General features: G+C 42.2%; 2 protein-coding genes across 4 annotated transcripts in view; one reads left to right on the forward strand and one right to left on the reverse strand.

The window, feature by feature from the left end:
- Window positions 1-6677, reverse strand: part of sema5ba (sema domain, seven thrombospondin repeats (type 1 and type 1-like), transmembrane domain (TM) and short cytoplasmic domain, (semaphorin) 5Ba) — a 200121-nt gene extending 193444 nt beyond the window's left edge. For both annotated transcript variants that reach the window (XM_085435174.1, XM_085435173.1), the window contains exon 1: window positions 6486-6677. The gene's annotated coding sequence lies outside the window, so the exon portion shown is untranslated. The remainder of the gene's footprint in view (window positions 1-6485) is intronic.
- Window positions 6678-7950: 1273 nt separating this feature from the next.
- The window catches only part of pdia5 (protein disulfide isomerase family A, member 5), a 76432-nt gene continuing 68377 nt past the window's right edge, over window positions 7951-16005 (forward strand). For both annotated transcript variants that reach the window (XM_085435175.1, XM_085435176.1), the window contains exon 1: window positions 7951-8027. In XM_085435175.1, the coding sequence (XP_085291301.1) occupies window positions 7962-8027 (66 nt within the window). In that variant the 5' untranslated portion in view covers window positions 7951-7961. The remainder of the gene's footprint in view (window positions 8028-16005) is intronic.

Here is a 16005-nt window from a genome sequence, read left to right on the forward strand (position 1 = left end):
ATGTCTCGTGCAATAATGTGCTAATTATTTAATGAAAAATGCTGCTCGTTTTCCAAACAGCTTACATGTTACCTATTTGGAAAACTGGTAACAACTTCCTAGCTGGTTCAGTGGCACGTCAGGTTACCAGTGAAGTAGAGACCTGCCATCTGTTGATTTAACAATATGCTTTCTGCATTGTATTAAAAAAGTCCAAATCCACTCTGAGTAATGCCAGATAAACTCAGACATTCAAAACAAGTGCTCTTACATACTCAATACCATCCGGAAGGTTTAAGCAATGGTAAATGTTAAATGTTCTTATTTAGCTTTTTTTTTACGATGAGCACTCAAAGTGTTTTATACAACTTGTTCATTCACCCAATCACACCCGTTCTCACAAGCACTTTTCTAGGTTTTCAGTGCTACCGAACTAACATTCACACTCCGATGAATGCACTGGAAAGCAACCTGGGGTTAGTATCTTGCCCAAGGATTTTTGCCATGCAGACTGGTGCAGACTTCCAGTTAGCAGGTGACCTGCTCTACTACCTGAGCTACAGCCACCCCATCAAATCAAACTACTTGCTTCAGCCAAAGGAATTCAGAAAGGAAATCATTGCCGTCTCATGCCCTGTTCTAAGTTTGTTTGTTTGTTTCAGTTTTTGAAGGTCAGCTTTTGTCCTTAAATCAAAGGTTATAACAGAGGCGGAAGTGTGTACAGGTTTCAAAGCAAAAGCAAAATTGTGATTTATGATTTCTTGACCTATTTCATGCGGACTGACTTGACTTGAAGGAGGAGGCTTGGGGCTTGGGGTTTTTGCAGAGGTACAGCATCCTGTTCTTTCTTCTTTGCAGCTATGACAAAATCAAAGGTAAATATATGTGATTTTACCTTTGAACAATGGCCAGATGTGTTAATGATTTGTCGCTCAACTATGATTTCTCTGAGAGCAAAGAGAGGAGATCCTTAAATTACTTTTCCAAATTACAACATTTTCTTTTTTTTTTTACATAAAAAACCCCCAAAACAAACACAAAAATCTAATATATTCTATCTAGAAACTGCAGAAACAATCTCTTTGACTTGGAAGATTCAAGAAACTTCCACTATAAAAGACCTCTCCAGTGTCTTTAGAGTGAAAACAGACAACCTGAGAGCCCATCCATCTCACAGAGCCAGTGGTTCACAGTAGTATTAAAGCGGTGGAATGGGAACAATGTTCCCACCGTCCCCACAAAGGGCTCAACACCCATCTTCCAAATCAGTCCTCTGGGTCACACCAAGCCTTGAATGAGCTCCCTTCCTAAAGCTTCTGGGGGTTTGAGCCGTGCATCCAGAGCATCAATGGAAATAGTGTTCCTCCCCCTCACAATAGTCAAATCAACTGTGGGAGTACTTTCTCCTCCTCTCGCTCCCCTTTTATTCCGGCTTTGCTCAGACCTTGCCGAGGCTGAACGGAGGAGGGATGGGAGAGAAAAGGCACATGCCTTCACGTCCGCTTCGCATGCACACAAAGAGAAAAATCAAATTGCTCAGACATGCACACATGCGCGTATGAGCGCACGCTCGCTCACGACGCGCGTTCTCGCACACCTCGTCTAATGGCCAAGAGGGGTAACAATGAGAACGTGTGGAAAAAGACAGAAATCCCAGAATATTCTCATGTTGGGAAGAATGCACATCCAGTTTAAAAGCTGCCCTCCAAATGAGGAACAGAGTCGCCTTTATTCAAACCACACCTGTTATTAATTGTTTTTTATTATTAATTAATTATTAATTTTATTAACCAATTAATCCTTTTCATCTGGAAATTCTTAGAAAATGTGGAGGCTGTTCATCACTAGCTCCCCAAGACCAAAGTTTAAATGTTTCAGCCAACAAGCTAAGCAGCAAATTCTCACATATGGAAAATAAGAAAAGAATAATCTGTTGCATGCTAATTTTAAACTCCAATAATCATTTAAAGCTTCAAAAAAATCAAGTTTCCCCTCCTGCTTGACAGGCTTTCCATTTTTATCTCTATTCTCCTTGTTTGTAAATAGCAGAGGAGGAAACAATGATGATAACGTTCCGCAGACAAATTGAGACTGTTGGGTCGCATCAAGCTTTAATTAGCAGGGTTGCAGACAGGGGGCAGAGACGTTGCTGCCGTACTGGATTTCACAGACAACGAGGTTGTCTGTCAATGCAGAGAAAGGCCAGGTTACAAACAGCCAGACAGCGTGAGTGAAGGCCACGCCAAGTACACTCTGCATTCAGAAACAATGAGATCTGGGGAGGCTGAGGGGACCCAGACAGACACTGTGGAATTATTCATTTCCACCCACCAGCTCAGACCGCTCGGCCTCCCTCTGCTGACGGCTCAAACTGTCTGCTTATTGCAAGTACACGTTCCTCCTCAAACCGAGTCTGTCATTAACAAAAGACTGAGCTAAAAAAAATCTGATGCAGATTCTCATCAGGGTGCTGCTGCGGCGGTGAGGCAAAGTGCATCTGTCAAGCTGCAGTTTGTTTCTGACAGTAAAATTGGCCACAAAACACTCACATCAACCTCAAAAAAAGGACAAAAAAAGCAAGAAACAAGCCTGAGCCAAAATTTGAATGTTTCTCTAAGTTGTCACATAGCTGAGGAATGATTTCATTTTGAATAAAATGAGGCTCGGGACCTCAATCGAGCCTCGGTGTGTGTCTGTGTGTGTGTGAATGGAAAATGGCAACATTTATGTCAGTACTGTGGGACAACATAATCACATTCAGGTGACTAGGCAGCAGAGCTCTGTATTCTCAGTATAAAGACCACGGCGAGTATTGAGGCGAGGGCTGCCACCTCAAATCATAGTGTCTGACGCTGTTATTTCAAATCTGGCGTTATATTAACATAACAGAGAGCAACAGACACTCCAATGTGGCTGCAGTGTTCTGAATATACAGAGCCACTTTAAGGCAGCATCTCTCCATGTGTCTCTTCACACTCCTTGAAATATCTTAACAAAAAAATGAAGAAAGAAAGAAAGAAAGAAAACAGCACGTCTTTTGGACCCTCTCTCTGCTTTTGGACAGCTTTGTTTTTCCTCAGTGCACCCTGACCTGATTACCATGGGAATCCTGCTCCAGAAGGCCACTTTAAAACTGTAAAAAATCTCTTTTCTTTACTTCCACATAGCAAGGATACGCACATACACACACAAAGGGGTGCAAAATAAGGACCAACAGGCAGAATTGTGCACCCCTGCAAACCACTCATTACTTTGTAACCATAAAGGCATCCTTCCTGAAAGTGCAGAGATAGGTTTTTGGTTTTGGGGGTGTTTTTATTTTTGTTGGAACTCTCAAGTCAGGGTTCAAAAAAGACATAAGATGATAGAGTGCATAAATGAAGTGAGGTGTGGTTCACACGGGTGGCAACAGATGTCCTGGACAGCTTGTTTGGCGTGCATGAAAAGTCAAACAGCTGAATGACAGACTAACAGCAGAGATATCGCTCTGTGAAAGCTGTCAGTTTCCACTCTCTACCTTGGTTTCTTGGATGGTGAAAACCTACACCTTGAAATGACAAAACAGTCTGTCAACAGCAAGAGTTATTGTTATTTTTATCCCTCAAGCTCCTTTTCCATCTTTATACAACTGGAGCTATATGAAGGGTAACTGCGCGAGAAAAGTGGCATCAAACCTGACACAATCACACTTCTTATCTGTATCCGTCTGTTATCGCTTTAGACGAGACGTGCTCACGGCAACACTCGCGCACCTGCGATGGTCAGACCATATTGAGCGTTTCATCCTCGTCAGGCGGAGGAGAGGAGAGATCAAGTTCTCCGGACATTAAACTTTCATATCTGTTCACCGCATCTCAAATGATGCCCGACAACAGAAATATCACACTTAAATATGCATCATTAAAAATCTGATGAAAAGGCCGCCAGCTCGTCTATTCCACACCTATCATATTTGGTAATGGAAATGAATTATTTATGTCGCCATTAGATGCCATGGAGATACATGACCCCTGGATAACATTGGGAAAACAAAACACTTCCACACGCTGTAGTTACATGGAAAATGAGAAAGAAGGGGAAAGTGAACGTAGAGTAGTTCTAAGAGGATAGCTGGAGGGGGATAGGTTGCAGGGAGGTTATCCAGTTTGGGATTGTTTTTTTTGGATCTCTTTCTGCTTGGCAGGTCTGATTCTGCCCCACCAGGACCTGTCAAGAGCCCTCATAAATTCATCAAAGATGAACCTACTTTCCATTTGAATGGAGTGACCCAGGATACTAAAAACAGCTCTCCAAATAACAAAAGCGTTAATGATCCATATGACAAGCATCTGGGCCTAACAAAACCTGTCAAATGGATGAATATCAATCAAAAGATGAGGGAGATATGGTAGTTTCACACATATTGATGAATGAACAAAATAAAAGCAATAGTTATGCCAATGTAGGGTACGGGGGGTTGGTGATCAGATGAGATGAAATAAGATGATGTGGCAAATTTATTCATCCCATATTTGGGAAATTCTTTTGTTACGGCAGTTTAAGTGATCAATTATAACTGGATTGTGATGGGGTTGCTCCTTGTTATTCCACAGAAAGGGAAGTGGGAAATTACCACTATGAAGCTGTCTTTAGTGGATTACTAATTGTAGCTAATTGAGGATATTAAATATGTTTTTTTCTTGTCTGTTGTATGGAAAAAAAACAAGCTGCATTAAAAAAGGATTATATCATCACCTTTGCCAAAACTCACACCAGCCATGGTGCATATTTGAGTGTTAATGAATAATACATTAATTTACAATACTGAAGAAACTGAACAACTGGGGCTCAATAAAAACATTTTTAAAAAAAGCTACAGATGAATAGAGTGCAGCACCACAAAAACTACCAAGAGCCCAGTGATGATAGTCGCTGTTGCAGGAAAATAGCTTTCAGCTGAATAAGCTGTTTGATTAATTTGGTCGGGGGGGGGGTAATAAGATTTAATATTTTAAGCCTTAAAAATTCCAGCCACAAAATTTCTCTGAAAACTGTTCTCAGTGAACTGTCTCCAGATAAAAGTTTGTGCGTAAGCTTTTGGCATTTGATCGACTGATTAAAACAAAAAGAAAAAACAATCAAGCAATACTTCATGAAAGTCTCTTTGCGTGCTCATTTGACCAAACTTGTGTGCGTGCAGATTGTCTGTAACTCTACAGCAGACGTTACCTGGCAAGGTGTCGCCACAGCTGTACAGTGCCGCTCAACACTGCCCTCTGTTGCTCTGCTACAACACGGTCCGCTTTGGAGCTCTTGACAAATCATTTCAGGATAATCAACTCAAATTTACGCAAAATGAAATCGACCTATTTCTTTTATAATAGGGTATCTCTTTGTTCGAAATCCACAGCCTCAGGCGCTTTTACCTGGACAGCTTTACAATTTAAACTATTACAAATCTGAAGTGTCTTTATCGGGGAGAAATGGAGAAGCTATTCATCCAAGTGACAAGCTCATGAATATTTTCTGAGTGTTCTCGTGCAGAATTAGCCTCACTAACGTTTCCTGGGATTGGGAAAGAACAAAACACCCGAAACGTTGTGCGCAAGGCTGCTCAACCCGTGCGTAAAAGCTGTTAATCTGTTATCGGAAGTGATGAGCAATGAGGTCATTATTGGCCGTCTTTAAGTCAGACAATAAAATTCACTTTCACAGTCGGGAAGAAAAGACAGGGTGGTCGATTTTACACCAAACTTCTGAACCGCCAAATTGGGTTACCGCGCACACAAATATTTAAAAAGAGAAATGCCGACCAGGCGCACAATCTCCCAAAAAATGCACTTTCCTTCCCAAGCATATCTCCTAACAACGGGAACAAGTTTCCCAACAAGGTTGCTTTTTAAGTCCACGTCTTGCCTCTTACCGGGACTACAGGACAGCGTGCAGCACAAAGTAAGTTTGAGGCAGTGCTAATGTGGCAGGCACAGCCAGCTCCTGCAGCCCACAAATGCGCCTCTGATCCTGGGATGAAACGTGAGTGGAAAGTAAAACTGGCGAGACATAAAGGAGCAGCTCTGAATAACACGCTATATCAACGGACAAATCACTTTGCCTCAAGCAGTTAAAGTGGGAAAAAGAGGATATCCGCAAAGTGTCTGACATTTAGGATAAAAACACAGCCCCACCGCTCAAACCCCGCTCTGATAGAAAAATGGTCCAGAGAGAAACGGACCCCACAGCATGGCTGAATAAAGCTTTCGAGTAGCCAATCCATTAGTGATGGAGGGTCCCTTATTTATTTTATCTGTGCAGGTCAGCTAAGCTGCAGCAGGCTATTGTGCTGATTTGCCTTTAATATGAAAAAAAAAATCAAACACCTCAGTCAAAGTCGAACTGCAATCCATTTCGTAAATCTGAAGCGGGATACAAGCTGGAAACTGGTGCACAACACACCCAAAAAGTGCTTTGTATTAGTCCTCCCAGGTATTTTGCAGTGGAAAAGAAGGGAAAAGTGATTTTTCTTTTACCTTGCAAGATGTTTGTATTCCCTAAGTTGATGAGAATGCCAGGTAGAGATAAGGAGAGAATCACAGTCGCAGTTTTTAAGCTGTGGAGCCAGAATAGAGATGGGTTCTAGTCTTGTTTCCTCAGCCGCTGCGCGTTCCTCTCCGAGAGACCTGCAGCCGACAACTGCGCTCTCTCTTCTTTACCGTCGGACGATACCACCGGGTTGGGGGAGAGCGGGGAGGAGTGGAGGATTGGGGGTGGTGAGGAGGGTGGGGGGGGGGGAGTAAGAGGCCGATTTGCAAGCGCAATCGGGAGGAACATACGCACGGACACCCCGGAGAGCAAGAAGAGTGTCACAACACTGCCTATGTCCAGTGCAGAAACAGCCGCACCGAGTTAAGAAAAGACCAAAGGGATTTTCTGGGAAAGGTTTGCCCTGCGTGCTGTTGTCTGGGATGCAACAGCAGCCTACCTGCCGTCGGGGTAACCGGGCAATAAAGGTCCACTGGGAATGTGAGTGTTCCCCTGCTTTGCAAGTAAACAGCAAAGCTTAAACAGGGAACACAAGTTATGGTTATACACTTTTCTGTTTTGTTACTACTCTAGTCTATTTACATTCCACAAGCCTAAAATTTACAGGAAATTCTTAACTATGTCTTAGGCCAATTACAATGGCAACAACCAATACATGCAAGTAAAACCAAACAAACAAAACTTTTCAATTTGTTTACTACTGAATTTCAAGATGGCAATAAGGTTAACATCAGAGCAAGTCAAAGTCCATTCTGAAAACACTGTCATTCTATGCTGTAGATGTGTTTTCTTTAGTGTCAAAAAAGACTTGATGGGCACATCCGAAAGAAACATTTGTTTATAGAGCATCACTGCTCTATTCTATTCTATTCTATTCTATTCTATTCTATTCTGTTCTTCACTGACGTATATGGATTAAACTGGGTGTTTGATTGGCCCCTTTTTTTTTATCGTTATACAGTGTTATCACTGTACGCAATTTTCTACAATTCTCCACATCTATTCTGTTCTATTATATTTTATTCTATTCACCTTGCGCCAAACGTTGCTTAAATCAGATGTTGTTGAGCACATTTCATCAAGCCAATTTTTCTTCAGGAGTGGAAGTCCAATTGATAAAGAGCTAATTAAGATCCTTTCAATCACAAGCCAATTTACTAATTAGCCCCTCGTGTAATTAATTGTCCTTCAGTATGTATGCATTAGTCCGATAAAAACAAAACCACGTAGACTACAGTTCTTACACTCGGTGCTAACCTGTGTGTGTGTGTGTGTGTGTGCGTGTGTGTGTGTGTGTGTGTGTGTGTGTGTGTGTGTGTGTTGGGGTAGCAGCTGCAATAGCTCCCCCGTGACTTTTGCTGCCTCCCCCGCTCAGGACTACATTTCCCAATAACCCTTGCGCCATGCTCAAGAATCCGTGGAAAAGCGAATGCGCCTGCGTATCCAGACGTGGCAACGGCATCATGGCCTCTTGGAATCGCTACGGGAGTCGGATGAGAGAGGCGAAAATGTTAACGTTGGTGTTGCTGGTGAGTCACACGAACCTCTTGTGTGTTTCATTTAAAGTGCGTCGCTGTGCCATCCCTCAATACAGAAGAGAAATTATTTTTAAAAAATAAATCTAAATCGCTCCTCCTCTCCGCGTCTTCTAGCCTGTCCGTGCAGGAGGTGCAGGAGGGAAGTTGACAGCCCTTGACTGAACTTGGTGCCCAGATTTAAGCAGCTAGTAATAATAATAAGGGGGCACTGCGGTGTGTGTGGCGCAGGTATTATCACTGGATTTATTTATGTAGCTGCCCGCACTCAGCGGCGTCTGGCCGGCGGTCGCATGTGCACACACGGGGTCCCTCCCATGTTTCTAAACCGTAAACCGTCCGGTAAAGTCCGGACAACCGGGGCTCCTCAGAGAGCTTACCTTTCTGTCACAGCTTATGCTGCACATGCCGCTTTTGTTGCATTCACCGGGCGTGTTAGACTTACACTCCACGGTCGCAGCTCAGCAGCCCATTCATTTTCACTCTTAAGTGGAACTGAAAGTTGCAAACTGAAGTGACTTGCACAGTGCGGGTCTGGCTGTTGACCACTGACTGGCAGTTGGGGAGCATGCAGCTCAAGTGCGCTTTGGAAGCAGGACAGTAGGCTGTGCAGTCTCCCTCCGTGTGGCGTGACGTGTCACAACTTGTTCACGTGCCCTAATTTAATTGTATCAAACAGCAAATATGTTGACTCTTGTGCACTATAATTTAGGATAAGAAAACCCGTGATTCTAACTTGGTCCTGCTCGGTAAAATGAGATAGGGGCGATCGTGGCTCAAGAGTTGGGAGTTCGCCTTGTAATCGCAAGGTTGCCGGTTCGAGCCCCAGCTTGGACAGTCTCGGTCGTTGTGTCCTTGGGCAAGACACTTCACCCGTTGCCTACTGGTGGTGGTCAGAGGGCCTGGTGGCGCCAGTGTCCGGCAGCCTCGCCTCTGTCAGTGCGCCCCAGGGTGGCTGTGGCTACAATGTAGCTGCCATCACCTGTGTGTGAATGTGTGCGTGAATGGGTGGATGACTGGATATGTAAAGCGCTTTGGGGTCCTTAGGGACTAGAAAAGCGCTATATAAATACAGGCCAATGAGAGATCATGGGGAAAATCGCCTGTGAATTTGTCACAGAACTCAATACCTTCACAGAGCAGAGATGCCAAACTCATTTTACATTTTGGGCCACGTACAGCCCACTTTGATCTTAAGTGGGCCAGACCTGTGAAACTCCTCTGTCTGTCAGTGTGAAGAAGTTTAGCTACACATTTAATCCCCGAGATATTTTAACATAAGGAAAGGAAGAACTTTCAGCAGTATATCTCAGTTTTTCCTACATGATTAAAAAAAAATGCTGTAGTAAGAACTAAGTCTGTAAAATTACAGAATAAGTGATCTTAGCTTAATGTGCAGACTGTCCTTCTATTATAAAACAGAGAATTTGTGTTGTGTTCATTGACAGATTGTCCTCTTCCTCCCACTGTCAGCCCATTGTAAAAGTCATAGGTTTCTATTGTTGACAGTGGAAGAACAGGACATTGCTGTCATTTAATTGTTTGTCTATTAATTATTCACTTTGGTGTAGCATGAATGGAGGAGCTCAGTAGAAAAAGCTGTAAAACATAGGAAGCTACAGTTAAAAGTCTAAAAATGTACCCCCTCCTTCACATTTTCCAAAGCTGTCCAGTGGGCCAGATTGGAATCTTTAGCGGACTGATTCTGGCCCCAGGACTTTATGTTTGACACCCCTAGCATAGCGTAAGTGAATCTTTGGTGTTTCCATGCGATTAATGATCTTAAATAAGCATTAACAGTAAGGACAGCCCTCCTATGTAGGTGTTCCTGGAGTCACACAGAGCTTTATGTCCGTGAAGTTTGCTGGGACACTCACGTGTGGAGCCCAAGGACTAATGAAGATTCTTCGCTCTGTAGACATAATTACATCCAAAACACACAACAGGGACACAGCTTCTAAAGTGTTAGACTAAACAAAAGTGTGTTAAGATGTCAGATGTGCTGCTGTAACTGCTTAAACATTTATAACTTCAGGAAAAATCTACACTGATCTGCTCCAGTTGATTTTCATCTTGCAGAGCGATGATAAATGGAGGACAATAGCTCCCCGGAACTCTGGGAAGATATCTTAAATTAAATATAAGCCTGCAAAGTGTACCATAATAAAGAAGGTAAGGTGTGCGAGCACCCTTTAAACAGGTAATCAGTTCATTGTCTCAGCTCTAAAAAGCGAGCTAGCTCTGTAATGTAGAGCGACATTCGTGCCACTTTAGACCACGGTTACTGATGCAGACCTTTTCCTGCTCTGCTTCCTGTTGTGAAGCAGCCTTTCGCACACAAGGGTGGTGATTGGGTGTGTGTGTGTGCGTGCGTGCAGTACGCTCTGTATATATGCATTTGACAGTGATACTTTGTGACACGTTGGCACCGTGCCACAGCTCTTGGGAGTAAATAGTGACTGTGCTGTTCAAGCGCTTACTCTCGGCTGTAATTTTACAGCATTTACATCCACAGCAGTCAATTTATTCAGCTGGTGTTAATTATTAAAACAGGACAAAAATCAAATTTCTTCAATTTCGACCTCTTCCAGCCCAATTTAAACTCCTTGAGTCTACTGGACCTCATCAGAACCGGCAGATTTCAGTATATTGGGCCTGATAAGTGCTTTATGACGGCAGGTGAATCCAGCAGCAGCTTTGAAGGCTCCATCATCTGCCAGTAGAAGCAGACCAAGCTAGATGCCGGGCATCAAAACTGATATGTGATATCATGAAAGGAAATGTGCAATTTATTGCTCAGGATGTTGGAGTTATTCCACAGTAGTTCCTGTGCTATGAGCCACTGGGATTTTCTCTTGGCTCTTGATAAAGCCTCTTTGGGTGTTAGGTAGCACTGTCGGGTGTTTGTAGGTGATTCTGTATGGGAGGTGATAAACCACTGCAGCAGTTAGAGGCCAGCTGTCTGGGTGGTAAAGGCCTGCCTGTCAAAACAATTTAATCCAAACACCCTTCTCTCTCACACACACACTCAGACACACACACCCCACCCACACCCACCCCATATACACAATTAACTATCTGGATTGCTTGCCCATGGCTGGTAACTTTAAAATTATGTCTCCTTGTCAATGACACACTACTTTTTTTCAGGCCAGAAAAATCAATGTGTGGCCCTACCTTCTTTCACTGACATTTCGTTTACACATTTACAGAAATAGCAGCGTTAGCAGTAGCCATGGGGATGGAGGGGACTTTATTGATGTGTTCCCCGAAACATATCTTTGTGGTATTTGCAGTGTTGAACATGTATTTTAGACATTAATTATATCCACACACTGTCATAACCACACTCTGCCATTAGCGATTGCTTGGTAAATTAATATATGTCGTAATACTTTACATGTTATTTCTGATTGCTGTTTATCTGAAGGAGATGGCCTCCTGGCAGTTTTTACTTGCAATAAAAAAATGTGTACTCTTAAACTTAATAAAACACTAAAAATTGTGTCTTTCGTGTGTTTTGAGCATGATAAATAATCGCTTGGTCCTGGGTGGAAAAAAGAAAAGACTAAATCTATCATGTGTAGAATCTTTAAGACATTTCTCATAGGTCCTAAAAAGAGTTGGACAATGATGAAGAGGAGTTTGGGAAGCTCCTTCCAGCTATAGCCTTTTTAGGTCGTCAGTATTTGTGGGAGGTTTTAATTGAACAGCCTTCCTGAGGACATGACGCAATATCTGGGTTAGTTTGAAGTCAGCACTGTGGATTGACCATTTGAAAACCTTTTATTTTTTTCCCACCATTCTGTTGTTGATTGGATTTGGTTCATTCTCTTGTTGCGTCACCAAACCTCTCCTAAGCTTCAGGGCATGGAAAGGGGCTCTGACATACTTCTGTAACTTTATTGAAACGGTTAAGCTTACATTGTTCTCTAAATAACTGCATCTCACCCTCAGGTAGAAAAGCCTAATGCCTTCCTAATATGAGGATTATGCATTTTGCTGTAGGTTCAACATTTGCGTCATTGTCCCAGAAGTGTTGTAGAGCGTCCACTTGGCCTTTGCTACACTTGTGACATGGCATGTGTTTCTTATGTTTGGAAGTTGTCGACGTATCTGTTGGTGTTTTGCTGTTAGTCTGGTTCTTTTTTAACCTCTTTCTGTATTTCATGGTGTCCTCTTGGTGTGATCTTTGCTGGTGCCCCCTCAGAAAGAGACGGAGAGTAGCAAGAAATCTGGTTTCCCCTATTTGCTGTCAGTTTGTGTTAATGTGTAAATTGTTTCTTATTTCTTTGGTAAAATGTGTTTGCCTATAATTTTAAATCACATGAAGATTGGCTTAAATTTTAGGAGTAATCAGTATAGAAATCCTGGTCATTCTAAAGGTTCACATCTACATGACTGCATTTAGTCATCAGTTATTATTAATATCTATGTGTCCTCCACTTCTCACCTTCAGCTTGTTCTAGCAGATGGCTGCCCTCCTGAGCCTGGTTCTGCCGGAGGTTTCTTCCTGTTAAAAGGGAGTTTTTTCTTTCCACTGTCACCCAGTACCTGCTCACAGGAGGTCATCTGATTGTTGGCGTTCTCTATGCATTATCGTGGGGGCTTTACCTTACAATATAAGACAGCTGTTGTTGTGATTTGATGCTATACAAAATAAAATGAATTCATATTTGACTCTTTGTAAAAGATTTCTGCTAAAATGTTTGGTTAGTACCAGAAAAGCATCCATGCTTTATTTCACAGCACTGGCTCAGCAGTGTGTTAGTAGGCCAAACTTCTCTCGTGACGTCTGTCAGTGATAGCTGAAATGTGATAGTTGCAAAAGCAGTTAATTGATTGCTCCTCTGCTCATTTGAAAGCTAAGAGGCCTCTAAATCAGCACTCTGTGTGTGTGTGTATGTGTGTTATCAGATGCTAAATAGCTTCCTTTACAATCAGCCAGTCCGCACACACCAACTACACCTGAATGGCTCATTAGTCATAGGAAACTCAAGGCAAGTGCTTGACAAACACTGGTGTGATTTGTGCTGATTCAGTAATGCCCCTAGAACTGGATGCCATTTATTAAGCAGATTTGTCAGAGCAGATGGAGGGTGTGGGCTCGCAGGCAGGGGCTAGGGCTCCTGCTGCTTGGTGTGCACCACATTTTTCTGCGGTGACGTGATGGGATATACCTTTTATGGCAGAGGAGGAAGGTAGTTGTATAACCTACTAATGGATTTCCTCTGCCTTCTGAGGCATATTCAGGGTTGTAATTAGTGATGATGAACGCATTTCAGGTAGATTACCTTCATGAGAATGAATGTTTCACATTTGTACGTGTTTAAGTGATTGCGCCCTTTTTGGTTTTGAGCTTGGATTTGATATGTTTTTTCTTTTTGTTTCACTTTTCTTCAGCTTGTCTTTTTTTGCTACAGTCCCAGCAGGAGAAACGCAGGTTGGAGATCATAGCACATTATTGCAACGGTTACTTTAAAGATGGGAAGCAGGTCTGCGATAACTGACAAATCTGTTGCCATGTAAATGCACAGAATTCCTGTTAACTACTTGCATCCAGAGTCCTCGTTTATTTGAAACGGGAATTAAAATAGTGACATAGTTGCAGCAGGAATGTGACTTAACTGCAAAATGACAATGGCGCTGGCCAGTCCCCTATTGAAAAGACTTTGTCATCAATATGAGTCAGTGTGCAATGTATTGTCTGTGTTGATAAATTAGTTGGCAATTGGGTGCAAACCATTGCCAATTAGGGCTGTGCGATATGACCAAAATCTTATATCGGGATATAAGAATTCTATCGTCCCGATAACGATATAAATCACAAAAATGTAACATTTTCTGTAAATTCTGTGAATCTCGGGCAGCTCGACTTGCGTGAAGTGTTTCCAGCTGCGCATCATGTAGCTGGAGTCGAGTGTTTTAACCGATGCATGAAACGATACATTTTTAGACATAAGTTGTAACGGCCGCCGTTTTCTTTGTGAGTATTTATCACACGGCGTGCTGCGGGGAAAAGCCTGTTCTAACGTTTGAGTCTAAGGTCTATTTTTTAGCACCTGGCGGCTTTTTTACTTCTCATCCGTAAATAATCTGCTCTTTCACGTGATTCAGTTTATTTTGAAAAGTCTCAACAGGATCTTTAGCTTTATTATGAAAGGTTTATGTGGAACATAAACAAGCGGACACGCGATGGTGTTACCGTTGTTGTTGCTAACGACAACGCATAAAAACAGGCGCTTGTCCGTCCGTAGTGTGGTTATATTAAATATAAGAGAAAGAGAGAACTTTAAGAAATGAATATAGCCACTACAGTGACCATCAGAACCATGAAAAAATATTGCCGTAAACAGTTTATTTTGCGACACCACGAAACAAACGATAGCGTAAAATGAAACGATCGACATTTTTATATCGTCATCCAATATATATCGTTATATCGAACAGCCCTATTGCCAGTCTTTCTGAGATTGCAGTCAGTCTGAGTTGGACTGTGATTAGAGATTTAGAGACCAATTTCCTCCCGCCAGGTGACCTGTGAAGTCACCTTGCAACTTGGTCACTGCAACAACTTTCAAGTGTATCAATGCAATCGCTGAGCAACTGTCAGATTTTCATAGGACAGCAACTGCCTTGTAGCTATTTAAACTCAAGTGCAACTGAGCCACTAGTGTTATAAGTCTGACGAAATTGTTGGCGGGTTGTTATCAGCTTCCAAAAGGTTGATTCTGTTCATCTTGACGCGGCGTTTTCAATGTGAGAAACGTTTTGTCACTAATCCAAGTGACTTCTTTAGTCTCAGCTCACTGCAGGTTTCCCCAACCGTATAAACAGTACATTTGCACAGTAAACTGAAACCAGCCCATTGAATAAACAATGGGCTGTCAGGTCAGTTCCTTGATCATTAATATGCAAATTGTCAAACGTTTCTCCCATTGAAAACGCTGCGTCCAGATGCATGATTGAACAAGCATCAAGACGTTATTATTAGGTGATATCAGCTTATCCCAAACATATTATTTTAGGTTCTGTGCACGTTCCGTATCAGATAAACAAAACGAAAACAGTTTGGCAGTAAATCCTTTGTGATATTTAGAGAGTTGTTTTTTAAAAGCTGCGGCTTTTAGTGCTGTCAGATTATATTGTGTCTCCAGATTGTGTTTGCCAAAATCTAATTGATAATAAAGGTAATTATTTCTCTTGAGTTGACTCACCAAGTGGAATTGGGGGCAATTTACCTCTGTAGAGTACAGAGGTAAAACAAAAGAAGCTTGTTTTTCTTTTCCTGCTCTGTGTTCCTCGTTCTCATTTAGCATTCCCAGTGGAGTCTGATACCTGTGAAAAATGAGTGCTGCTCCCCTTGTATCTAATCTCTATTCATCTGCTTTGTACCAATGAGGTTGTCCACCTGTAGAGGGTGGCGATAATGGGGAAATGCAATGTTGGGAAGGTGCGAACACAACACAATTATAATGGCTCTCACAGCGATGGTAGGTGAGCAGAGCTTTCGGAGCTGTTGTTGTGGTACACAGCTTGGTGGTTGCTAGCCACTAGTGGGATTTCTGTTTATTGGTTATACTGCTGATGGGTCACTCGAACAAAGATGTCCTTAGGTTGAGGTCTTTGAAAAACCGGCACTCTAATCTGTAACCGGATTTTAAGAACACTGGTGTATTTCAGCTTAATACACAACATTAAGATGGTATTTACTAATTCATTAATCAAGCAGTAAACTGGGGATATGACTGAGCGGTTAACTAGAATTGAAATGATACGACTTGGATTATATATTCATAAACTAATTCTTGGTTTGCCTTTTTTTTTTTCTTGAAGAAAAATGTGGAATGAGCCTTATCCTTTCATCAGTGACAGTCTTGATGGTCTGTGAAGTATTAAATCCTACTTAATCAGACTCTATGATAACATTTTCTTTCTTGTTTGAACGTGATGAAACTGTAATGTCAGAGCT

This window comes from Copadichromis virginalis, linkage group LG16 (assembly GCF_057382275.1).
Source record: "Copadichromis virginalis isolate Kocher_CV1m ecotype Utaka linkage group LG16, C_Virginalis_male_GT1.1, whole genome shotgun sequence".
Taxonomy (NCBI): Eukaryota; Metazoa; Chordata; class Actinopteri; order Cichliformes; family Cichlidae; genus Copadichromis; species Copadichromis virginalis.